The sequence below is a fragment of the Carlito syrichta genome, unplaced genomic scaffold (assembly GCF_000164805.1).
Source record: "Carlito syrichta isolate Samal-C Ts95f unplaced genomic scaffold, Tarsius_syrichta-2.0.1 Scaffold304713, whole genome shotgun sequence".
Classification (NCBI taxonomy): domain Eukaryota; kingdom Metazoa; phylum Chordata; class Mammalia; order Primates; family Tarsiidae; genus Carlito; species Carlito syrichta.
In genome coordinates, this window is record NW_007248809.1 from 481,739 (window position 1) to 507,048 (window position 25,310).

At 45.9% G+C, this 25,310-nt stretch overlaps 3 protein-coding genes across 4 annotated transcripts in view; 2 read left to right on the plus strand and 1 right to left on the minus strand.

Moving 5' to 3' along the window:
• ITGAE (integrin subunit alpha E) overlaps positions 1 to 19,731 on the plus strand; it is a 59,172-nt gene extending 39,441 nt beyond the window's left edge. The window contains exons 21-31 of one of the 2 annotated variants that reach the window (XM_008060746.1): positions 3,731 to 3,863; positions 5,204 to 5,302; positions 5,837 to 5,916; positions 6,624 to 6,701; positions 7,501 to 7,564; positions 7,648 to 7,755; positions 11,236 to 11,292; positions 11,548 to 11,640; positions 12,786 to 12,881; positions 18,325 to 18,435; positions 19,353 to 19,731. In XM_008060746.1, coding sequence (XP_008058937.1) covers positions 3,731 to 3,863; positions 5,204 to 5,302; positions 5,837 to 5,916; positions 6,624 to 6,701; positions 7,501 to 7,564; positions 7,648 to 7,755; positions 11,236 to 11,292; positions 11,548 to 11,640; positions 12,786 to 12,881; positions 18,325 to 18,435; positions 19,353 to 19,448 — 1,015 coding nt within the window. In that variant the 3' untranslated portion in view covers positions 19,449 to 19,731. Of the gene's footprint in view, positions 1 to 3,730; positions 3,864 to 5,203; positions 5,303 to 5,836; positions 5,917 to 6,623; positions 6,702 to 7,500; positions 7,565 to 7,647; positions 7,756 to 11,110; positions 11,293 to 11,547; positions 11,641 to 12,785; positions 12,882 to 18,324; positions 18,436 to 19,352 lie in introns of those variants that run through there. The other variant, XR_002482118.1, reaches the window with a different exon arrangement.
• Positions 8,711 to 11,066, minus strand: HASPIN (histone H3 associated protein kinase). Its single transcript, XM_008060744.2, is given in 2 exon segments — positions 8,711 to 10,571; positions 10,573 to 11,066. Coding segments are annotated over 2 exon segments (2,328 nt in total). The 5' UTR covers positions 11,040 to 11,066.
• A 4,788-nt stretch (positions 19,732 to 24,519) lies between the features above and the next one.
• P2RX5 (purinergic receptor P2X 5) overlaps positions 24,520 to 25,310 on the plus strand; it is a 14,855-nt gene continuing 14,064 nt past the window's right edge. Inside the window, exons 1-2 of the mRNA XM_021713755.1 lie at positions 24,520 to 24,584; positions 25,098 to 25,301. Of these exons, the coding sequence (XP_021569430.1) occupies positions 24,520 to 24,584; positions 25,098 to 25,301 (269 nt within the window). The remainder of the gene's footprint in view (positions 24,585 to 25,097; positions 25,302 to 25,310) is intronic.

A 25,310-nucleotide genomic window follows, 5' to 3' on the forward strand; every position in this document is an offset into this window, starting at 1 on the left:
TCTCGCTGCCCAGGCGGGTCTCGAACCCTCAGGCTCAGGCAATCCACTCACCTCAGCCTCCCAAAAGCATGGGATTACAGGCTGAGCCACTGAGCCCGGCTTGGATCCTCACCTTTAAGGATGAGGAATCAGGCTCAATAGCTGAGGCCCTGCATAGGGTCACAATGGCTATTTGGTGGACTTGAACCCAGGTCTCTTGACATCCTGGACAAGAACTGTATTTATAACTCAGTGCCCTTCACTTCTAGGACTACTTCAGTCAGAGGTAACCTCTTTCCTGGCTCACCCCTTGGCCAAATTAATTAATTAACCAAATATTTCTAAAATATCTACTCTGTGCTGGGGATACCTCAGACGAAAATTCCTGCCCTCCTGGTGCTTTTAGGGGGGAGAAGAGAATAAATAGCTAAATTCCATGTTGATGAGAGGCACTTTGAAGAAAAATAAGATAGGGAAAGTGGGAGGAAGTGCTGGCTGGGGGTGATGCTGAAGTTTTAAACGGGGTGGTCAGGAAGGGTGATGCTTTGGCACATGCAAGAGGAGGCAGAGGAATGAGCTCTGTGGGTTCTGAGGAAGAGCAGCTGCAGCTGCCCTGAAATGGGAGCATGCCTGGCAGCAGGGAGGCAGGGCGAGTACCCATGTGGTTGCGGTTGGGTGGGGGGGAGTAATGAGGGAGAGAGGAGGAAGAGGAAGACCCAGTGAGGCTTCATAGACCCTTGTGAGGGCTTCTGCTGCCAGCTGGGAAGCCAGAGCAGGGACATGAGCTTGCATTTTAGCAGAATCCTTCTTGCTGCCGTGATGAGAATAGACTGTAGAACCAAAGGTAGTAGGATGTGACATAGTAACGCAGATTAAGAGATTATGGTGGCTTGGACCAGGTCATAGCAAGAAGGTGGTTATATGTTGAAGGTAGAACCCATGGAATTTGCTGACAGACTGAGTGTGAGGAGTGAAAGAGAGGGGTCACAGCCTGAGCATCTAGAAATGCACTGTCTAACACATTAGTCACATTTGGCTGTTTAAATTTAAATTAGGCTGTGCTTGGTGGCTCACACCTATAATCCCAGCACTTTGAGAGCCCAAGATAAGAGGATTGTCTGAGCCCACTGGTTCAAGACCAGCCTGGGCAACTTGGTGAGACCTCATCTCTACAATAAATCCAAAACTTAGCTGGATGTGGTGGCGAGTGCCTGTAGTTCCAGGTACTTGGAAGGCTGAGGTGGAAGGATCACCTGAGCCCAGTTGGTCAAGGCTGTGGTGGTCATGAGCATGCCACTGTACTCCAGCCTGGGTGACAGAGTGAGACTCCAACTTAAAAAAAAAAAATTAAATTAGTCCAGGCAAGGTGGCTCACATCTGTAATCCCAGCACTTTGGGAGGCTGAGGTGGGAGGATTGTTTAAGTCCAGGAATTTGAGACCAGCCTGGGCAGCATAGCAAGATCTTGTCTCTAACAAACAAACAAACAAACAAACAAATATTAGTTAAAGTTAAATACAATAAAAATTTAGTTCTTTGTTCATGCTAATCATATTTCAAATACTCAATACCCCCATATGACTAGTGGAATTGGACAGTACAGATATAGACTGTTTCCATTATGGCAAAAGTTCTATTGAACTACACTGAATTTTAGAATGAGGGAGTTGCCAAGAACATGAATGTGGTTTTGGACATGTGGAGGCCTTAAAATGCACCCACCCCATGCTGTGTGTATTGTGATACTGATGGCCAGTTGGCCAGAGTTGGCATCTGTGGGGAAGAACACTGTTCTCAAAGTCCTGGTAAGCCCTCTCTTGGACCCTTGCAGTACCACTTCAAGACTTTGGAGTGCTTTCAAATCCAGCCCAACAAGCGGATGCAGCTGTTTCCAACAGGGAATTAATTAAATCCAAGAACTGCCCTCCCTGCCAGCTACTTGCAGAAGAGATTCAGCACACACAGCTTGCCTTACATCGCCCTCAAGTGTACACAGCAAGCAGTCTCTTCTATTTCCAATGCATTACTGAGCCTAATTCTTGGCGTCCAGCTGTCTCTGTGGTTTTCAACTTTTCCGGTACTGTGGATCCCCTAAAGAATGTGTGACCCTCTCCTTAGAAGATCACATGTGCATACATAAATGTTTTCACTCCAAGTCCTCTGAAACTGTTCCTGGACCTCAGGTTAAGAAACCCTGTTAAATGTTCTGATGACACTCAGATCTTTCTCCTGGGCTCTAGAACAGTATATCCAGCTGACAGCCAGCACCTCCACCTTATTATCCTATAGGAACCTCTGTCATGTACCAGACTGAACTCATGTGGCGTTTTTTCTCTCTCTCTCCTTTTTCTGTTGCTTGTGTTTCTCTCTCCCTCCCTCCCTCTGAACTCATCTTCTTCCACCTCTGGTCTTCCTCCTGTGTTGTTTTTTTCAGCGAAAAGCACTACTCAGCCATCCCTGAACTCATCCTTGACTCCTCTCTCTGTCTCTCTCAGCTTGCCTTGCCATCTCTGACTTCTTTCCATCTCCACTACTATTGTCCTGTTTTAATAAAGCATACATAATCTCTCAGCTGGAGACAGCAGGCTCTGTCTCTGCTTCCTGTTTCTGCCTCCACTCAATCCACCTTCTTCTCAGCAGTGATAAAAACAAAGCTATAGTAACAAAACATTACTTCTCACATTACTTTTCAGATCTGTACATTCCATCTTTGGACATTTCAGATGGTTAAAAAGTTTCCTTGCTTTTTTTTTGAGTTGGAGTCTTACTCTGTTGTCCAGACTGGAGTGCAGTAGCACGCTCCCGGCCACCACAGCCTCGACCTGCTGGGCTCCGGCAATCCTTCCGCCTCAGCTTTCCAAGTAGCTGGAACTATAGGCGCACGCTACCATGCCCGGCTAATTTTTTTTAATTTATTGTAGAGATGAGGTCTCGCCAAGTTGCACAGGCGGGTCTCGAACCCACGGGCTCAGGCAATTCACTCACCTCGGCCTCCCATGGCACGGGATTACAGGCTGAGCCACCGAGCCCGGCCCCTTGCATTGTTAATATGCTTTTCTGTAGATCTCAACCACTGATAGTGGTTCTGTAGTCTGGGGTCCTGTAACACCTCAGCAAAGGAAGCTCTCACATGTCCCTGTCTTCTTATTTCTGACTGTGTCTTACACCATAGCCTTTCAATTGGAGGGGCCTGAATGATTTTGTGGGTGAGAAAGCTTAGGCTAGAAAAGGGAGGACCAAAAGTGGGGGTCTCTAGTGCTGAGAAGAGGGCACATAAAAAAGTGTCCCACACATATTTATGGAATGGATGGATTTGTGTCATTGAGTACCTTGCCTAGGGTCACAGTGAATTAGTTACCCAGAAAGAGGATTTGGATCCAATTCTCCCAACTCTTTGGAGGCTGCTAAACCTCAGGTAACTTAGCCTCTCTTGGCTTCTGTTTCCTCTTCCATAAAGCAGAAAGTAGCTGTGCTATTTCATAGGGTTACTCTGAGGATTAATCGAGTATGTAAAGCACAGTCCTTGGCATATGGTAAGCACTAAATAAATGGCAGCCATTATCATCATCTCACACAGCAACTGAGATGGATGTGTCAGTCTAGGTGTTGGCTTATGTTAAGGGGAGAAAGTCTAGGCTAAATGTATCCGTTAGGTAACTTATCTAAGAAGTTAGTCGAGAATGTGCTATTCTTTTGCATCAAAGCTTTTAGATTAAATAAACTAGTAACATTTTTATCTATACCCTGTACAGGCAGGAATTAGTGGTGGGTCTCACAAATGAGCTGACCATGAACATTAGCCTAACTAACTCTGGGGAAGATTCCTACATGACAAGCATGACCTTGAATTACCCCAGGAACCTACAGTTTAAGAAGATACAAAAGGTAACTATGAAGGCAGCTTTGGAAATAGGCTGCTCAGCCCTTCCCTCTCTGCATGCTTGCTTTTCTGTGGCAATCTCCTCACTGGTGTCCCTGCCTCCAGCCTGCTCCTGGTCTGTCCAATAAATGGTTAGTAATTCGAGGAATCCCCTCCAGTCCAGCTATATGCCTGGATCTATTCCCTGCCTTCAAAAATCTTCCATGGTGCCATTTCACCGCACAGTTACCCCTCCCTGCATGTACCCTTTCTTAACCAGGGTTATGAGCGCTAAATAAGCTCTAATGCCCCAAGGCATCGAGAAAGTAAACATTAGCCTGGACTGGGGAAGCAAAGATCTGCACTGCCACTCCCCAGGCTGGGATCACAGACACAAAACCAGCTGCAGAGGTACTAGGACATGGTCTTTCTCCTAAGGACACCCTGCAGTTGTCAAGTACCACAACTCTGAGACATTTTGTCCTCTAAAATCATAGATGATCACAAATGTTACCATTTGAAGTTTTGTTGGTAATTATGAACCCATCTCACTTTTGCCTGTGGAATCTAAGTCACTTAGACAAAGAGAAGCAGTTTCAATTTCCATGTGAGGTAGACATTCAGGTAAAGTGGTTCTGAGCACAGCTGTCCATGCTGTATTAATCGTTTCCAAGGGAGCACTTTGCAGTCCAGACCTGATGTTGACTGACCCCTTCACACACAGCCCAGCTTTGCTTGGAGGCCATCAAAACATTGCTTTGTTTACATCTCACCTGAACTCTACCCTTCCCCAGAATCCTTTAATAACTCTATCTTTCCCTTTGTTTGGTGGGTTAGGATATTCATCATATGAATAAAAGGACCTATGCATCTAGAAGGGAACTAGTGATGTCTCATCCTTGGGAGAATTAATAGACATGCCAATCATTTTCTGAACTCAGTGGTCCAGATGAGGAGCCCTGGTTGAGAATGGCTGTGTGGCAATGTCTGGCACATGCTGGTCTTCCAGCTTGTCTCAGTGTGTTATGTTTGTATTGGTTCAAGGCCCAGTTCAAATGTCTCTTCCCCAGGAAGACTTTACACATTCCTTCTAGTTGGAATTCATCTTTCTCCACCGCTATCCTCTGTACTTTTCTCACAGAAGCACCCCTCCAGCCTTGTATTAATATTTAAGTTCCTTAAATTTCTACTCCTGAACCCTCCCGCTGAGCTTGTGAGGAAGGCAGGGACCACGTCTGATTTGTTTCCCCAGCTTTTGGCATCATGTCTGGCATGTAGAAAAACCAGTAAATGTTTGCTGAATTGGTGTGAATAAGTGGTCCCTGTTCTTACTCTTTAAGAAGGGTGTCTTCTTCTGTGTCAACAGTCTCCCTCTCCAAACATTCAGTGTGATGATCCCAAGCCAGTTACTTCTATCCTGGCCATGAAGTGCAAGATTGGTCACCCGGTACTCAAGAGGTCATCTGTGAGTCTGTCTTGATTGGTTGGCTCTTCTCACTATCCCGGAGTTGGTGTCTCTTGCATCCCAGTTTCATTTGAATCTCTCAGTTGTGGTCTCTCCACTTCTCTTTGCTGAACAGTCAATCCTTAGCTGTGCTTAGAGCTGCTAAGTCTGAAAGTAGGGAGTGGTGAGGATGGGAGGCAGCTTTTGAGCATACAGCCATAGAGAGACTGCTGGCTTACTCAGTAAAGCACAGTGAAGTTGGGGGTGACATGGGAGGTGCATCAGACCAAAAGCTACTAGCCTTGAGGTGAGTCCCTGAGCTGCCACTGATTATCTTTGTGCTGTGGGAAATCTCTGAAGTGGTTTCCTCCACTGTAAAAGGAGAATAATCCTGTCTGCCCTGCTCAGTCATATTGTTTAAGACGTAAGTGAAAAAATGGATGTGTTACAGAAATGTGAGGAATATGAATTATGCTTTCTAGGTCTGTCTTGTAAGCAGTTTGAATTGTGAGTAGCATAGAGAGGAATCAAGACATCATTTTCCCCTTTAAATAGGCAAACGTTTCCATAGTTTGGCAGCTAGAGAAGAATGTCTTTCCAAACAGGATCTCAGACATCACTGTGACCATCACCAAGTAAGTAGTGCCTATGTCACAGCAGACTCAGGCTGTGACTCTAGAAGAAATCACCTTTCCACATGCATGCTGTGAGAGCTCTGGCCCCTTACTGCCCAGAACGAAAAGAAATCTCAGTGAATCCACGGAAGGGACCTGTGCCCCCACAGTGACTTGGCTTTCTCTTGTTATCAGATATTTAAAATGTCTTTTTATTTACACACAAAGTAAGTTTATGGTATAGTCTTGTGGAAAGAGCCTTGGATTGGAGTTCTAGTTCTGTTTCATTTAACTTTGGCATCTGCAAAAAACTTCTACATTTGGGAGTAAGGTGGGCAATCGTGTTGGGAAGAGGTTCTCAAATGGAGGTGATTCTACCCCCAAGAGGCAATGCATTTGGAAAGTTTTGATTGCCATGACTTGGATGGTGCTACTGGCATCTAGTGGATAGAGGCCAGGGATGCTGCTAAACACCACAGAGAAGCAGCACAGGACAGATCCCACAACCAGGAATTAACTGGCCCAAAATGTCAATAGTGTGCAGGCTGAAAAACCCTTTTAAAATCAAGATTTCTCTAAGTGTGGTCTTTTAGCAGTTCTTCTGCATTCTAATTGCTTATCTCTGAGAACCTTTTCTTACCTGACCTGATGACCCTGGGGAGCCAAAGTATGGAAGCATCTGTTTTGTGCAAAGCAGTTGTGCTGCGAACTAACACTCTTATTCCTAGTTCCAATGAAAGAAGGTCTTTAGTCAGAAAGACCCACAGCCTTCAATTCAGACATGTCTTCAATGCAGTTCTTTCCAAGTAAGTACTTCCAAGGGGCCAACACAAGTATGACTGCCATGCCTGGGGAACAGCTTTAGGCATATTCTCCCGCAGATGGAACTGGTGGTCAGGATGGATGTGGGCATTGTCGTCTGCTTAGGACCCAGGCTCTGACATTGCTCTCTAGGGCACCAACAGTTAGGTCCTAGAAACCCCACAGTGGCCATCAGAGGACAGTACCAACTGGTCTTGCTATAAAAGGGTACTAACATGATGCTATGGAGGAAAGAAGAGAGGAGCTGTGGGATTGGGAGGTAAGAAGGGAACAAAGTAAATGAACCAGCCCAACCCAAACCATCCTACCTCATGCCAACTGCCCTACAAAGCACTTTTCTTTTTTTTTTAAATTGAGTTGAAGTCTCATTCTGTCACCAAGGCTGGAGTGCAGTGGCACACTCATGGCCACCACAGCCTTGACCTGCTGGGCTCAGGCAATCCTTCTGCCTCAGCCTTCCAAGTAGCTGGAACTATAGGCATGTGCCGCCATGGCTGGCTAATTTTTTTTACTTATCGGAGAGACGAGGTCTTGCCAGGTTGCCCAGATTGCTCTTGAACCCCTGAGCTCAGGCAATCCTTTCGTCTCCTCCCCCCAAAGTGCTGGGATTACAGGCATAAGCCACCATACCCAGGCTACTTAGCACTTTACATTTTGACATTTGGCTTTGATTCCTCTTAAGGATCTGGTACCTTCTGTCCTAGTGTATCCACTGATGGCATCCAAGTTCATTCAAAATGAGAAAGGGACCTTGAGGCCTAACTAATGTCCTTTCAATTGCAGACCATCAGTAATGTACATCAACACAAGCCAGGGGCTTTCTGACAACAAAGAATTCCTCTTCAGTGTAAGTACTTAGTGTTTATCATGGCAAACTAAAGATGGCAAGCAACTCAAGCTTTGACTTCCTACTCTGATTTTACTTTGCAGATACAAGGGGAAAATCTCTTTAGAGCTGAATTCCAGTTGCAAATTTGTGTCCCAATCACATTACAAGGTCTCCAGATTATAAGAGTGAAGAACTTGACGAAGACACAGGTAAAGGTGGTTCTTTATCACAATCACTTCTCTTTCCAGTGACTATGGGTTCTCAAAGATATAAAAACTAGAGTTCTAGAAAGGGAGCAAGGATAAGTTAACCATGGGAAAACACTAGGAGTAAGTTACCAAAGTCATGTTCAGAAGTAATATCAACCACTCAGATTTTAAAACAGCATTTCAGTTTTCATCCCCTTTGTGAAAAATAAGCAAAAATTCAAACCTTTTTAGTAGCCATGGAGACATTTTTTCTTTGAAAATTGGTAATTTCTGCTTCTCTATATGACTGATGAGTGAGCTTGTTAAACATGTGACACTTCTCTCTATAATTAGTTTACGATCTTCCCTCTTCCTCTTTATTCTTTCTAGCCTTCATTTTCAATTAACTTGTCTGTAGTCTGGTTCCTAAAGCCAGCCTTCATACCTAAAGCAATAGGCTCTTATTGTATGATAACTGAGCCCTGGGCTTTCTTGATTTTTTTCTTCCCCCCTCTGAGGATCCATAAACTGTCAAGGCTCAAAAATGAAAATATGGAAAGGAATTTACAGAGTGGACACTGCTGACAATTAGAAAGAGGACTTATAAATTATAAACACTTGTTCTCATATATATAGTTTTTTTAAAAAAAGAGACAGGGGTCTTATTCTATTGACTAGGCTAGATTCAAACTCCTGGGCTCAAGTAGTCCTCCCACTTCAGTTTCCCGAGTAGCTTAGACTACAAGCACACACCACTGCACCCAGCTAATTTATTTTTTAAGAACATTTGTTAGCAGCAAGTTTAAACATTTCAAGGAACGTTTCAGTTTACATTTGGAAACAAAATTCTTGAAAAGCTGATTTGAAATAGGTGAGAATGGGAATTTCACCCTGCTCTGGGGATGGAGGTTGAAACAGCACCAGAGGCTTCCAAGAGCAGTGTCCTCTCATTTTGAGACAGTCAGACACATTTGGCTTACTTAAATAAACTGTGTTGACAGAGCAGATCTGTGGCAGAGCTGAAGTTCAGCATTGTCCCATAGAAATACTGGATCTGTTTCTTCATTTGCTTCATGGCAGGGGTGTTAGATTTAGTCTTGAAGGTCATTTGTCTTAGAATCTTATCTGTGAGGTAATGGAGCCAGAGCACATTATTATGAGGGTGATATTCACCCCAGCAGTTGTTATTCTCCTTCCTCATGAGCCTGTAGATCTCAAACTGGTAATCACCTTCACCTGTAAATAGATCTTCATCCATGGAAATGTCACAGAAAACTACAATCCCATCCCGTTCCAAGCGTGACAAGGTGTAGTCAATGATGTTGACTTGCAGCCCATGGGTGGGGATAGTGCCTGTCTTCCCGTTGAGTGTGTACTGCAGTTCTTTGAGGCTGGTTTTCTTTAAGAGCACATTCCCCCAGTGTAAGTCTCGGTGCTCAAAGTTCAGTGATGCCTCTGCCACTGCAAGGGATGCTGTAATCTGGTGTAGAATACTCTTTGCAGTAGCCAAGGAAGACAACTTCTTTTTCATTTGCTCTAAGTCAGTCCCTCCAAACTCAAACTCCAGCACAACAAAGAGCTGGTGCTCCTGAAAAAAGTCAGGCCGGTCATTTTCAGACCCTTTGGTTGACTTATAGTGATCCCAGGCTTTGAGGAGCAAGGAAGGGTAAGGCCCTTGAACACAGTGCACTGAGTTCAGCCCAATGAAGCCATCTGTGCGGTTGCACACTTCATCAGATAACAGGCTCAGTTCTTTGGAGATGATGATTTCTGGCAGGATTTCCTCAAAGGTTTTCTGATGGGATCCATTGACTAAATCTGGTCCTTCAATAGCAATGATTTTTAGAGCTACAGATGTGTGATCAGCAATGGTTTTAAACACTTCGCCAAACACCCCTTCCCCAATCTTCTCACAGTGTTCCAGTTTTTCTGTGGAAAGGCAATGGCTAAAGGGGATAGGACCTTCCTGATTGCATTCCCCATAAACCTTTTCAGCATCAGATGCCTTTTTGTTTGTAATATGTGGTGTCTTTAAGGGGCTTAGCAAGTGCATAGAAGAGGAGTGCCAAGGGGATAGAGCACTATTTGTTCTGTTCATGTCAGGAGGGTCTGAATATTCTGACAGGAGAGATCTAGAGAGAGAACTGGCAATAGGATAGACGCTGCACACCTCTGACACGTCAGTCACAATTTTCTTCTTGTGAAAACTGAAGGAGGCCCTGGTTTTGGTCCAAGAGCTGACATTCAGGTCCTGCGTGAGGAATGAATCTTTCTCCATCTTTTGGCCCTTTTTAAACTGGTGGTAATGGAGGAGAGAGGTTTCCATTGCCTCCTGACGTTTCCTCTTCTGGCTTGGCCGGGTTCTCTCAGTCCTGTTGGTTCCCCCAGGTACAATACAGCCCTTGCAAACTCTGACCTCCTTATATTTCGTTCGGACAGCCTCTTGAGACCCAGTTTCGTGACAAGAGTCCGGGCCTGTGGCCCTCTTACCTGCCCTTGATAGGCCTGGGTCTTCCAGTCTGTTTCCCACTAGCTCCCTTTCACAGCGGGACTCTCTCAAATTCCTCCCATCTGCCCCAAACTCAGAATCCTCAGGGCTTCCTGAGTCCATAAGGCCAAAGATAGCTGACCTGAGGCTGGCACGGGCGTGGTGGACCATCCTGGTGAGCCTGCCTCTTGTCGCTGCTTCCTGGGAGTTGTGGAGAGATGGTCGGTCCAGGGTGGCTTCCGGGAAGTGGAAGTCGCTCGGGGCTGCAGAGGTTGCATCGAGAGAGGCGGAGAGGCTGCTGGAGACGAGACTGTCCGTTGGCGCCGGGGAGCCGGGGGTCGGCCGGAGGGCTGAACAGGGAGGCGCTGGTGCCCAGCTCGTCGCCGTCCTGGGGCCGGCTGCACACGCTGAGGTCCGGGCTTAGGCGGCCCGAGCTGCGGCTGGGGAAGGGCGGCGGTCCCAACGGGCCGCAGGGGGTGCTGCACTGCCGCGGGCGCCGGGCTCGCAGCCTCGGGCGTCCTGGGGTCACGGTCAAGCTCGGCTGGTCCTTGGGGACTCGGCCGCCAGGGCGCCTCCGCCGCCGACCAGGCGGGCTGCCGGGGAAGTCGGGGTCGTCCGGATCGTCGGAAGCGACAGATTGCGAGGGGCCGCCGAGGCTGGTGTCACTGCTGCTGCTGCTGCTGAAGAATCGCCGCCGCTCCTGCGGCGGGAACCACGGCGCGGCTGCCCGGCCCTGCCGCCGCAGTGGTCTCCCGCCGGCCGCAGCCCCATAAGTCCGGAAGAGCCGGCTCCCGGGTCGCGGGAGTGAAGCCGCCATGGCCGGCGCCCGCTCGACGATTCAAATGAAAACACCGCGAGACTTCCGCGCGATGTGTGCGCGGCCGTTGCCCGCTGGGTCCTAGAGACCGGCTGTACGCGTGCGCAGTACGCTGGTACTGGCGGGTGCCGGGACCGGGCAGGAGATATGGCGGGTTGGTTTGCTCTGTGCGACGCGGGAATGGCTCTCGTTTCAGGCCTACACCGTGTGTACTCGGAGTCAGGAGCGCGCTTGTGGGAACAGTTCGGTTCAGGTAAGCGCAGGGAGAGGCCAAGATGCTGCTTTTTCAGGGTTATCCCTGTAGGCCAAGGCAAGGCGGCCTTCTCGTCCTCCTGAGCTTCGTCATTGGGTCACACTTGCTAGGTCTGGAGGCTTGCTTGGGCCGAGGTGAGGACTGAAACTGCTCACACCCTTTATTCGGGGACGTTAAAATGTGTGTTCCGAGCGTTAAAAATCTCAGCCTTTTTCCACGAATAGCAGTGATATTGATTAGACTTTCCTTTTCCAGCGTGTGGAAGAGTGGTATTCAGTGAGCTGTGCCATCGCTTCAGATAAGGAGAATGTAACCGTGGCTGCGGAGATCGGGAGCCACTCTAAGCAGGTACTTGAGACGGTGAAATGCTGTAGATGTGATTATCCAGCTGTGCACAGGCATCTTCCCTAGAAAGGATAGTAACGTCTAAAATATAACATGTCCAGGATAACTCTTTGGTGCACCTTCTCTCCCAACCTGTTCCTTGGCCAGTTACTCTGGGTGCCCTCAGTGTGGTGACTTACTCCAGTTACAGTACTAGGAATTCTAGGAATTATCGGTGACTTCTCTCTATTATTCTACATCCTCTAACTATTCCAGTAGCAAGCCCTGCCATTTCATTGCCAAAATACATCCTAAATCCATATACTTCTCTCCTTCTCCATTGCTACCGGTGTAATTCAGGCCACTATCTCTTGCCAGGACTAGTGCAGTAACCTGGAACCCGCTCATCTTACTTCTGCCATCCCACCCTCTACAAATACTTCTCTACGTAACAACTATCCATCTTCTAAAAGCATCAGATTGTGCCTCTCACCTGCTTTTTTTTTTTAAGTGGCCTTTGCACACACTTACACTAAAATCTATACCTTTCCCGTGGCCTGCAAGGCACTACTTGATGTCTACTCTGCTGAATTCTTCAACTCCATCTTCTAGTACTTGCCTTCCCCCAACTCCTTTCTTATAATCAGGCTATTCTGTCCTTTCTGTTCTTCTGGTTTGCCAATATTATTCTAGCTTTAGGACTTGCTGTTCCTTTGCATAACCCTGCGTTTCCCCTAGGTCTTCACATGGGTGGTTTCTTCTTAGATTGAGCTCCAATGTTATTTTCTTAAAGAGGCCTTCCCTGATCACTGATTTGAAAGTGGAAACTGGTGATCGAGTTTAATGTCTTGCAGTGATCCAGGAGAGAGTCATGAATTCTAAACTTGAAGAAATAGCAATGGGGATGGAAAAGGGACAAGTGCAGGAAAGAGTTAAAATTGTCAAGAGCTGGCTTTGAGTGGGACTTGTGACATGAGGTAAAGGGTAAGGGAGAGATAACTGCAGATTGCTTGTTTAGGTAACTTTGTGGATGTTGGGGCCATTAACTAAGCCTAGGAACACTGGAGAAGGAATAACTTTAAAGGGAAAGATGGTGAGTGCTGTCCAAAAATAATGAGTCTATGCCTAAAATATGTTTTGTTTCCCTCTTTCCTTCCCCTATTTCATAGTTACCAAAAGATATAACCGAACTGCAGATCCTTGCTGAAATATCTTTCAACAAATCTCTGTATGAGGGTCTGAATGCAGAGAGCCACAGAACTAAGGTAATCCCTGACTGTTTTCTGGTTTCTCAGTAGTGGCCTGGGAAAACTTTGCCTAACCTTTGAGTCCCTGCACAGACACACCCTGCTGTTGCCCTTTTCATGTTTTCAGTCTTATCAATTCTGATCTTGGCTTTGCCACCAGTGCCTTTGTGACCTTGAGGGAGTCATTGCTTCCTCGGTTTTTTTGCTGTGAAATAAGGCAATCAACCCTTTGCACTCGGATGTTCCCTCTCAGGGCACATTGTAAATCTAGCAAACCACTCAGTTGTCCCCTCTCAGGGGACATAAAGACATAGTTGGTGATTATACAGGACAAACTTATGCTAGCACAAATTTTCCAAAAACGTATGTTTCCTTGAAGTTTTCCATTCAAATTGCACAAAAAAGCAAATAAAGAAATGGGATATATACTGAGATATGATTGATCCGTTGAGAAGTGGTTTTCAGGAATCATGAGTGCGTCCTTCCACATCTTCGAACAACACACTGGACCATAAATTACATATTAATGTGGGAGGAAGAAAATGAGACTGCATTGTCTGCTTGAATAGGAAAACACCAGGTAGAAGATGTCAAATAAATTACTATTGTACAACATGTATCAGTGAACTCACAGTATGTGTTGGTGACTGTTTCACATATTACCATATGCTAGAAAAATACAAAATACAAAATTTTGACTTTTTTGTCATAAATTCCTCAATGTTCAAAATTTCACTATAAGCCAGATATCATTACAATAAAATACTTGGTTCCCGTGCTACACTATTTAATATGAAGTGATTTGATTTTCACTATTTTGTATAACAGCGTGGTCAAGTTGCTGGTAGGTGATCTGCAAGATATCTCTGAGTGCAAAGGGTTAAATAAGTGGCCCAACTAGGTGTAGTGGCTCACACCAGTGATCCCAGCACTTTGGGAGGTGGAGGTAAGAGAATTGCCTGAGCCCAGGGGTTAAAGACAAGCTTGGGCAACTTCACAAGATCTTGTCTCAACAATAAATCCAAAAATTAGTCAGGTGTGGTGGCGCTCGCCTGTGGTTCCAGCTACTTGGAAGGCTGAGGTGGATGGATCACCTGAGCCCAGCTGGCCAAAATTGGGGTAGCCTTGAGCGTACCATTGCATTCCAGCCTGGGCGACAGAGTGAGACTTCCAACTCAAAATAAATTAAAAAATAAATAAATACTATTTATACATAAATAAATAAATGGCCTGGGTGACAGAGTGAGAATTCCAAATAAACAAATACATAGACAATAAATAAATAAAAATTTATAAATAAATAAGTGGCCTAAGTTGAGGAGGTCTGAGTTGAAATAATTAGGTGGGAATCAGCTGCAATGTATACTTTGATTTGAAAATGTATTCATTTAAACAATTTTTTTCTAAGAAATTATTTTTTGTATATATGAACTGTCTTCCTAGTGTGCAGTGTCAGTGTTTAGCTGCAATATTAAACAGTTAAAGCACTCAGGAACGTATAATTCTTTTATAAGACTTAGAATAAGTACTAAAACTCTTGAAATTCTTTTTTGCAGTAGTATGACCAGAATGAAACTGATGCCTATGATTTATGGACTAAATGCTTCTGTGTTTGTTATCCTATTTTCATTCTTGTTGACACTTGCTTGGACATGGTTTCAGAGATGATCTATCTTTTTTTTTTTTTTGAGTTGGAGTCTCATTCTGTCACCCAGACTGGAGTGCAGTGGCTGCTGCCGGCCACTACAGCCTCGACCTGCTGGGCTCCGGTGATCCTTCTGCCTCAGCCTTCCAAGTAGCTGGAACTATAGGCACGCGCTACCACACCTGGCTAATTTTTTTTTTTAAAAATTTATTGTAGAGGTGAGGTCTCACCAAATTGCCCAGACGGGTCTTGAACCCGCGGGCTCAGGCAGTCCCAAGGTGTGGGATTACAGGCTGAGCCACCGAGCCCAGCCAGAGATGATCTATCTGTGAGCTCTTTAGTTAGGCATGCTTCTTCACTAGAGAGAATGTCAGGAGACTGAGACCAGATTGTTAAACATAAGGTCCTCTGATTTCCTTCCTGGAGGAGGAAAAAGGAGCAATTTTCTAGATATGTCAAAATAACATTTTCTTTTCTTTTTAAGCATAGTTTTTCTAATGCAGAAAATGACATGGAAGAAATAGAAGTGTCCCATTATCACACTGCCCAGTTATTTGTATTTTTTGAGTTGGAGTCTTACTCTGTTGCCTAGACTGGAGCACAGTGGCATGATCATGGCTCACTGCAGCCTCAACTTCCTGAGCTTAGGGGTTCCTTCTGCTTCAGCCTCCTGAGTAGCTGGGACTGTAGGCATGTGCCACCATGCCCAGCTAATTTTTATTTTTTTATTTTATGTAGTGATGGGATCTTGCTAGGTTGCCTAGAACTCTTGGGCTCATGCAGTTCTTCTGCCTCAGCTCCCCAAAGTGCTAGGATTACAGGCATGAGCCACAATGTCTGCCCAGCCTTTTTTTTTTTGAGACAGTGTCTCCACCTAGGCTGGAGTGCAGTGGCATGATCAAAGCTCACTACAGTCTTGAACTCCTGGACTCAAGCGATCCTCTGCCTCAGCCCCCCTAGTAGCTAGGAATACAAGTATCTGCCACCACACCTTGCTAGTTTTTTTTTTTTAATTTGTAGAAACCCGAGGACCTTATGTTTAACAGTCTGCTTTGTTGCCCAGGCTGGTCTTGAATTCCTGACCTCAAGCAGTCCTTCTGCCTCGGCCTCCCAAAGTGTTGGTATTGCAGGTGTGAGGCACCATACCCAGCTACTGCCCAGATGTTAAAGAATAAAAGTAATAGCAAGAAAATCCAAGCCTTGCAGAAAAGCACCAAATGAAAAATAATGGTTCCTTCATTCTCTTCCTGCCACACCCCCACATCCCTCTTCCTAAAAGGAGTTACTGTTAAGTTTCTTATGTGCATGTTTTAAATCTATTTATATATTTACCCCCTTTACTCACTGATGGTTTTATTTCTGTAGTATAGATTCCCCCAATATCCTAAGCAAAGTATTAAGTAGTTCCTGACAGTAAGCACCTGACTGACAGTGAATCTACGAGTATAAGTAGCTGTGCATCTAGATGCATTTCAACCACAAGAAAGGGAAAAACCCAGTAAATGCAGCATAAGGACACTATTTAGGTAGGGAAGCAGACCCAAGGGCCATGGCCTGATTCCTTTGGTCTGTGCACTCTGCTGCCTTCCCTCTGCTGATAATGCCTTCTTCCCTCGTGGCCGGCACACAGTTGCCACATCTCCAGATGTTATTATTTTCAAGTGTCAGAATACAATATAGGAAGCAAGAGGTCAGTAGCAAAAGGATTTTCCTTCATGTGCCCTCCCTTTTCAGGGATGAAAATTTTCCTAAAAGCTCCTGGGAAACATTTCCTTAAATCTTATGAGTACGAACTGGGTCTCATGTCAGTCACTGGCAAAGGAGAATAGCTTTGCCATGACTAGCTTAGATCAGTCATAATTTCTGGACAAAATCTGAAAGGAGAGAATGGCTGCTGGCCAGGCCACCCTCAGTGTTTACTAAGCATTAGTTCCCTGTGCCTTGCTTCTCCCTCAGCCTCCACCAGGGCAGCTTTGGAGCACTTCTGGGAACCTGTGGGTTTAGAAGAGGATGAAGGGAAAAGGCTTTAAGAAATACGTGCATTTCTTCTACTCGATTCTGTCCTGTTACTCCACTGTCACCCTGAACTTCCTTTCATTTCCTAAGTGCAGGTTCTCAAGCCCTCTCCTCCCGCCTGTAGAAGAATAAGCCAGCTCTCTTTCTGTTCTTCCTCCTTCTTTGTGGCTTTGGTGCCTCCCGATTCTCAAGCCCTAGAACTTACTCCTAGTAAGTTCAGCTACCTATGAGTTAAATAAGGCCTGGAAAGTCATCCCTAGTCAACTAGTGTTTATAACTTAATTGGAAGAGGCCTTAAAAGTGTCTAGACTTTCACTCCATACAGAAATCTCTCCAAGGCATCCCTGAACTTGGCGCCTAGTCATGTGCATGAGGGGAACACAGTACTGTAGGCAGGCAGAGAAGTCTTGTTGGGCCTCCAGCCCCACTGAAGTCCTGAGAATATGCTCTGGTCACAACTTGGGAGGGCTGTGCCAGGGTCTCAGGAAGCACATTCCCTGAACTTTCCACTGAGCCTTGTTAATGAAAGGAGAGTTAGACTCCTGAAACCGGGAGAGTCTTTGGAAAACAAGACTTGGGGATAATTTCTAATAGAAGAGCTCTACAGATAGTACACTTGGATATAATTTTGCATGCATTATCATGTCCCTGAGATAACATACACTTTTAGTCTGGTGAAGAGCAGACCAGTACTTTTGTCTTATACTTCATGTGGGGAAAATGTATTACCAAATACTTTAGGGATCTGTGCAAGATCAAAAAGAGTGGTCAGGCTGGGTGTGGTAGCTCACACCTGTAATCTCAGCACATTGGGAGGCCGAGGCAGGAGGACTGCTTGAACCCAGGAGTTTGAGCCAGCCTGGGCAACATAGTGAGGTCTCATCTCTATAAAAATAGGAAAATTAACCAGGCATGGTGGTGCATGCCTGTAGTCCTAGCTACTTGGGAGGCTGCGGTGGAAGGATCACCTGAGGCCAGGAGGTCAAGGTTTTGGTGAGCTGTGATTGTGCCACTTATACTCCAGCCTGGGTAACAGAGTGAGACTCTGCTCTCGGAAAAAAAAAAAAAAAAAGATCTATCAAAAGGGAGTTGGAAGGATTTGGAGATTACTTAAAATAAGTCATCATCTCGAAGAGAATGAACATGGGGCTCAAGGACACATGGTGTCACAGCTGCATGAGAATCTCTCAGTCCAGTGTTCTTTAAAACCTAGAGACCTGGCTGGGCACAGTGACTCACGCCTATAATCCCAGCACTTTGGGAGGTTGAGGTGAGAGGATTGCCTGAGCTCACGGGTTCAAGACCAGCCTGGGCAACTTGGTGAGATCTCATCTTTACAATAAATCAATAAGTTAGCCAGATGTGGTGGTGCCTTCCTGTAGCTCCAGCTACTTGGAAGGCTAAGGCTAAAGGATGGATCAACTGAGCCCAGCAGATTGAGGCTGTGATGGCCATGAGTGTGCCACTGTACTGCAGCCTGGGAGACAGAGTAAGACTCCGACTCAAAAAAAACCAAAACCTAGAGCCCTAATAACAGAAGGTAACAATCTCCTGACAGACCTAGCTCTTCTAAGCAAGAGACCAAAATAGCTTCTTATAAAGTATTATGATCATTAGATAATTTTAGATGATCTAACGTGCTGCATCAGGAAATGTTTAGCTTTTTGTTTTACTGTCATTTGTCTTGATCAATACACAGGATGCTGCCAAATCCTCATATTTTGCTCCTTAAAATATATGTAGAATTTTTTCCATGTTTGCTTTACCTGATTTATTGGATGATCTCTTTGTCTTTCCTAGATCACTGTTGTCTTCCTGAAAGATGAGGAGTATAATTCTTTGCCTGTCATCATTAGAGGCAGTGTTGGTGGCCTTCTGGTTTTGATTGTGATTATAATCATCCTGTTCAAGGTCAGTTGTACTTATATTCATAATGGCAAGAGAGGACTGGGCTCTGGTGTTGGACACGGAACTCCCTAGGACAGCAAACCCCTGTTTCTTCAACCACACACACCCTGTTTAGGCAAATGAGTAAGACGGTTTCTGTCTGAAAAAAGAAAAATCTAATTGAAGTATTAGCATACAGAGAGGACTTTCTAAAACAGATCAGATTGTAGTTTTCCAATTTAAGTCCTTTCCTTGACTTCCTTTGTCTTAATATTCAAACTCTCTACTCTCTGGCCTCTAGTCCCCTCCACCCTTAAGTCTTGCTTTTTTCTGCACACAAGTTGAGCTGTTCCCTAAATAGGTTCATGCCTCTGTGCTTGTGCATAGGCCATTCCCCTTGCCAGGAATGCCCTTCCCTTGCTCACACTCTTCCCTGAAAACTCAGCCCAGAGATTTATGAGCCCTCTTCTGGCTTGCATGCTTTTCCTGTGAGCTCCTTCTGGAAACCTTTCCAAATGGCAGTCATCATACTATATTGTAGTTAGTTCTCTTTCTACTCGATTGTGACCTTCTTGGTGTAGGAGACTGTACTTGATCTCTTTTAATCTTCAGTGTAGTAGACCTTACTGAGTATTTTTTGCATAAATAAGATTAGATCCAGTATGACCGAAATTATAATGCTTTGTAAAATTAATAAAAATGCTCTAGGGGTTGAGAGTAAGGTGGAAAGTCAGCTCTGATTGGGAAACGAGCAGCAGGAAAGGCAGCAATGAAGAAAGGTCTTGAAGGGTTAGCTTGTCAGAGAGAGATTTAGAGGAAGGTGGGGGAAGGGAGTAGAAAGCAGAAAGCAGAGGGGCCACGTAGGCACCAGCCGCGATAATCGTTCTGCAACAGAGGGGTGTCTTTGGGCTGTAATTGGACTTTCCTTCCTTTTGTTTCAGTGTGGTTTTTTTAAAAGAAAATATCAACAACTGAACTTGGAGAGCATAAGGAATACCCCTCTGAAATCAGACAGCCAGCTCACAGAAGAAAATTAGGACCTGCTTGCTCATCTGCGGGGAGAGACTACCAGCCAGTCCTTGAGTGTCTGGAGACCTGCTGTTACACTGATCACTTTTTCCTTGAGGATGATCTAGGGCAGCATCAAATAAATTGTCTGTAGAATATTATTTTTTAACCATACGTTTCCCTCAAAGTGTCTGTGCATTGTGCGAAAAGTAAAAGTAAATTGGTATTACATAAAGTTAAACTGTTTTCTTTAGAGCCTTTAATATGCAAATACTGTATTCTTTATGATTTGCAGTAAATTTTGATGTCTGATAGGGTAAGTTTTCATTCTTATTTTTAGATAAAGTATTGATTGTATTATTTCAGATAATACTTAACATATTAAGTTTTTCAGATTTCCAAAAGAGACCTTTTGGGATTTTAATTTAAATGTACAGGTTAAGTTGGGGAGTACTGGTAAGTTTATAGTGTTGTCTTGCTACTTAGACATATGACAGTTTTCCACTTGTTGAGATTTTTAAAAATTGCATCGTCAGCCAGGCGTTGTGGCTCACACCTGTAATTCCAGCACTTTGTGAGACCAAGGTGAGAGGATTACCTGAGCCCAGGAGTTTGAGATCAGCCTGGGCAATGTGGCGAGACCTCATCTCTATAATAAAAAACTAGCCGGGCTCAGTGGCTCAACCTGTAATCCCGCGCCTTTGGGAGGCTGAGGTGAGTGGATTGCCTGAGCCCGTGGGTTCGAGACCCACCTGGGCAGTGAGACCTCATCTCTACAATAAAAAAAAAAAAAAAAAAAATCAGCTGGGCGTGGTAGCACATGCCTGTAATTCCAGCTACTTGGAAGGCTGAGGCGGAAGGATCGCCAGAGCCCAGCAGGTGGAGGCTGTGGTGGCCGGGAGCGGCCACTGCACTCCAGTCTGGGCGATAGAGTGAGACTCCAACTCAAAAAAAAAAAAAAAAAAGCTAGCCAGGCATGGTGGCATGTGTCTGGTTCCAGCTACTTGGAAGGCTGAAGTGGAAGGATCACCTGAGCCCAGCAGGTTGAGGCTGTGGTGGCTGTGCGTGTGCCACTGCACTCCAGCCTGGGTGACAGAGTGAGACTCCAACTCAGAAAAAAAAAAGACAAAAGATGTGTAAAAGTCTTCCCATCCAACTTTAGACTTCCTACTCTTTATTTTCTGGTCCCATTTAAAATATACGTGTCATTACTGGGCTCCGTGGCTCAGCCTGTAATCCCAGCATTTTGGGAGGCCGAGTTGAGTGGATTGCCTGAGCCCGCAGGTTCGAGACCCACCCGGGCAACTTGACGAGATCTCGTCTCTACAATAAATCAGAAAATTTAGCCAGGTGTGGTAGTGCGTGCCTGTAGTTCTGGCTACTTGGAAGGTGAGGCAGAAGGATTGCTGGAGCCCAGCAGGTCGAGGCTGCGGTAGCCAGGAGCGTTCCACTACACTCCAGTCTGGGCAACAAAGTGAGACTCCAACTCAAAGTAAAATAAAATAAAATATATGTGACCTGCATGGGCTTTGTACTTTTGCAGCTAGTTCATTCCAGGTGGTATTAGCTCTGTTTTATGGAGTAGGAAACAATCCTTTTTTAGTGCCCAGTGGACTAGTTTTTGACTTTTTACTCCTTTTGAATGTTTGGTACCTCAGTAGAGTTTTTCCTCAGGTCATATATTGGAGGTAAGTAATGAGCACCAAGCCATCAGTTAAGATGGGTCACACAAGCTGCTGATGGATGCAGACGCAGGTGGACACGTGTCCACAGAGAGGAACTTCCTTCTTCCTGTTGACTGTATTTAAATGACATTAATAATGCATCTGCTGTTTCTTAAATGGATCAGTAATGTCATTTAATGAAATATGTCAGTCATAGCAGGATCTGAGCAAAAGATAAATTGCATTGTGAGTTTCTTGGTGAAACCCTTCCCATGCCACCCCTTTTCCCTGGAATTTCCAAGCAAGCATGGTACAAGGGAGTGTCTGGTAGATAAAGGGAGAAAAGAATTTCTAAAATGTTTCAAGGCTATATCTTAAGAAAGAGAGAGGAAAATGCCTCCAAAATACATTTTAAGGCTGAACTACCCGGTTACAATACATGCTGCTTTATTGATGTATTAAAGTGCTCTTGTGTCTGGGCCACCTAGGATACTTAGAACTCAGGAGGGCTGGGTCTGCAAATGATCCTCCAAAGCTCTTCTTGTCTCATGGCTGCCTTTTGTGCCCTAGGACAGACAAATCTTCCTTCAGGCCTCCCCACTCCTTTGGGGTGGGAAATAGAGTTCACTATGTGTAAGTAACACCTGAACTTCTCCAAGAACCATATTATTGTGTTGGAGTGTGGTTTATTTCTATTTTGTTTCCTTTAATTTTGTGGAGAATGTTTTTTTTTAAAAATTAGTGTGTCAGCTTCTCAGGCTAAGGGGAAAGCTATCACCATCACTAAGGCTGGAGGGGAAAGGGGGAACCCATGAGTCTGGAGGCTGCAGGGGTGACCAGGTGACACCTGCAAGCTGTTGATGCTATTGGCAATGCTCCTGCAGCCACCTACTTGCAGCCAACATTTTTCCTTTTGAAGCTCCTTATCCCCTAGGAAAATGGGAATTTTTCTCCGTTGAGGTGTACTTCCCCTGTCTCTAAAGTCTCATCCCATGGCACCATACTTTCTCCCTTACCATCTATAAAGATGATAGGAGAAGAAACAGAATGGTATGGGGAAAGGTTGAAATCAGGCCAGGAGGGTCTGTTTTTCTTCCAACTAGAGCCCCCAGCACATTTCTTTGGAGGAGGGGAGGACTCAGACTTTTACTGAGTACCTTAGGACCCACCAGGGTTTTTATTAGAGACTGTCCTAGACCCCAGAGCAGACCAAGATGGTCTCAAGAGTGGTTCCAAACTATACAACAATAGACTTAAAATGTTGGCAAGTCTTAGAAGAAAGATGTAAAAAGAAAAAGGCCCTTTAGGAGTTTGTTTTGTCCATCACTTCACTGCATTACCTTAAGTCATACAACTGGATGAAGCTTGTCAAGCAGATGACTGGCTCTCTGGTTGGCTTCCAGAGTGAGTTACTAAGGCAGTGTGGAAACATCTGACCTCTTAGGAAAAGTAAGGATAATAAAAGTACCAATCATATAGGGTTGTTTTGACAATTAAATGAGTCTGTTCATGTAAGGCGTTTAGAACAGTGCTTGGCAAGTTGTAAGTGCTGATAAGTATCTCTTAGGGTAGTGCTGGTGAAGATAGTTTTAATAGGGTAACTTGGGACTCAGGCTGTTTAGATGGGGTTGGGTAGAATCTAGGAAAACTGTCAAAAGGAGCAGGCAACTTTCTCTCAAGTGGACAGTTCATCTTGGGTTTGGAAATGTCCCCAACTTGACTTAATACTTCAGATGTAAAAAGCAAAGCCCTCTTTCCCCTTTGGCCATAATGTCTTTATTTGGGTGGTGAGTTGGCCCCAGCCATGTGGAGATAGAATGCAGATACCGTGGCTCACAGCTTGTATTTATCACATTATTTGACTGTGACCTACAGAAAGAAATATATTCCACATTATAATGCCATATGCAGACACTCATACTTGAAATGAAAGTCTCACACTCTTCCTTAAGCACTCTGATATTTTCTATTTCTTTTTTTTTAAATGTGGGTCGTAACCCAGTAACTTGATATCGTGACTCACTCTGGATCTACTCTAAGAAGCTGTGCAGTAAGGGGCCCCACAGGGAGGGGCCTGGCCCTGGCCCTAAGAACAGTCCTGTCCCTCTGGATGTCCCTCTTAGGGTCTCAAGCTTCAGGACAATTCTGTCACAAGTTGCAGCTGGGCCTTGACTGTGCTATGGGGGCTCAGGAGGGACTGCCCACATTGGAGGGCAAATAAGAGCCCCTTCTCTAAAGCCAGGTGACACTTGTGACTGGCCACCCAGGACAGGTGCCTGGCATTTCAGCCTCTCCAGCAGCACACAAAGGTTTGATGAATCAAGAACAGCAGAAGCCCTGGCCACAAAACCTAGACCTCCTTTGGGGAGTAGAGAGACCCAACATGTCACCATCTTGTGTTGCTCTTGCTGCCCCCCCGGGGGAGGGGTGGGGGAGGGGGGTGTGTTTCCAGCCTCTGGTGCTCTTCTCGGGGTCAGATGCAGTTCAGGTGACTCCCATAACTCTCAATATCCACCTTCCCTCTGTAACTTACCTTGATCCTGAAGCTCTCAGGGGATGGTCATCTTCACAGATGTGGTGTCACTTGATGGAGGCTGCCTCAGGGAGTGTTGGAGAGCCATGCTGGGAGGCCTGAGGAAGAGGCTGGCAGGAGAGTGAGGATGACTTCACTTTCTAAAATTTCCGGTCATGGCTGCGACAGGGTAGCAGACCTTCCTATTTAAAAAAAAAAAAAAAAGAGCTGGTTTGTCCACTCTTTTTTTATAACAATGTGTATAGAACTGTTATGTGGCAGGCACAGTGCTGGATGTAGGGGAGAGGTGTCCAAAGGCAAGGTCCCTGCCCTCCTGGAGCTTCCAGTCTCCGTGGTGTACACAGTTCATGAAATCATATGTTAGTGACTGGTGCTCTAAGGGAGTTAGTTGGGGAAATGGGATACAAAATGACTGGGGTGGGGCTTGTGGCTCCTCTTGGTGGGTAATAAGAACAGGCCTTTTTGAAGAAATGGTAATTGAGTTGAAATTAATGAAAAGACCCAAAGATCTGTGCTTCCCAAATGACGGGTTGAGAGCAATACAGATTCCCAAGTCCCTTCCTAGACTTAGTGAAGGCCCGGGAATTTACCTTCGCCCCCCTTCTAACCGATTCCATACACACTGAAATGAGACTTTCATCCTGAGGCTTCTGCTTTTAGAGAGGCTCACACCAGGTGAACTTCAGGGTCCCTTCCAACTCCCAGAGCCTGCGGTTCAGGGAAAGGAGCTCTGTGTGTGAGGCTGGGGTAGGGAGAGGAGCAGGACTGCTTGTGCTCAGGTTGCAGGATGCAGAAAACAGTGTGCAACAGCTCCTCAACACAGAGCTCACCCAGGGCCCTCCCTCCTCTAGGAGGCCCTCCCTCATCCGGCTCCCATCCCTTCTCTGCTTAGTTCCACATATTATGAAGGTCACAGTCACAGCAGCCCGCAGTAACTCTATTTCTCGCGTTGGGAACCACTCCAAACGGTTGGTGCATGCACTCTCTCTCGGCATATTTTGTGATCCTTGGGTTGGTGCCTGTGTCTCCCCACCCCCACCTCATCCGCCCTGAATGTTGGGACCGAGTTCTCCCTGCTGTGGGCACCCGGAGACCTGCTTGGCAGCTGGTTCCCCAGGAGTGTGGGGTTTTACACCTGCAGCAGCTGCCGCAGTAGGAACGCCTCCTTAACGACAGCAGCCACAGGCAGCCTGTTTGTGTTGGGCGGGGGTGGGGGGGTGGGGGGGGTAGGGGGGTGGGCAGGACTCTCCCAGGGGGCAAGACAGCATCTGCCTCCCAGGAGGTCCTGGAGCCAGGAGAATCGAAAGACCTGTTGTGTTTATCCCTGTTCGCCTTCACTTCAGTCCTAAACTGGCCTCAGTTTCCCATCTATTGCATAGGAAGAACCTTTTTGGTTTCTTTGTGAGGAGAGCAGGGAGGATTCTACTTTAAAAGGAGCCCTTCGCCCTTTCATTCCCTCGCCTCCTCGGTCTCCTCCTCAGCCATTGGGTCTCCCGGCGGCCGCACGGTGCGGCCCTGCGGACTCCGGGGGCGTCCTCCCAGACCCGCGGCCGGGGAGGCCGGTCCAGGGGCGTCGCTGTGTCGGGGGAGCAGGAAGTGCGACAAGCTCGCGGCCCGGGGCTGCGGCGCTCGGCCCCGCCCAGCTCCCAGCGGCGGCTTCAGGACGCCAATAACCCGCCAGCCCGGCCGCCCCC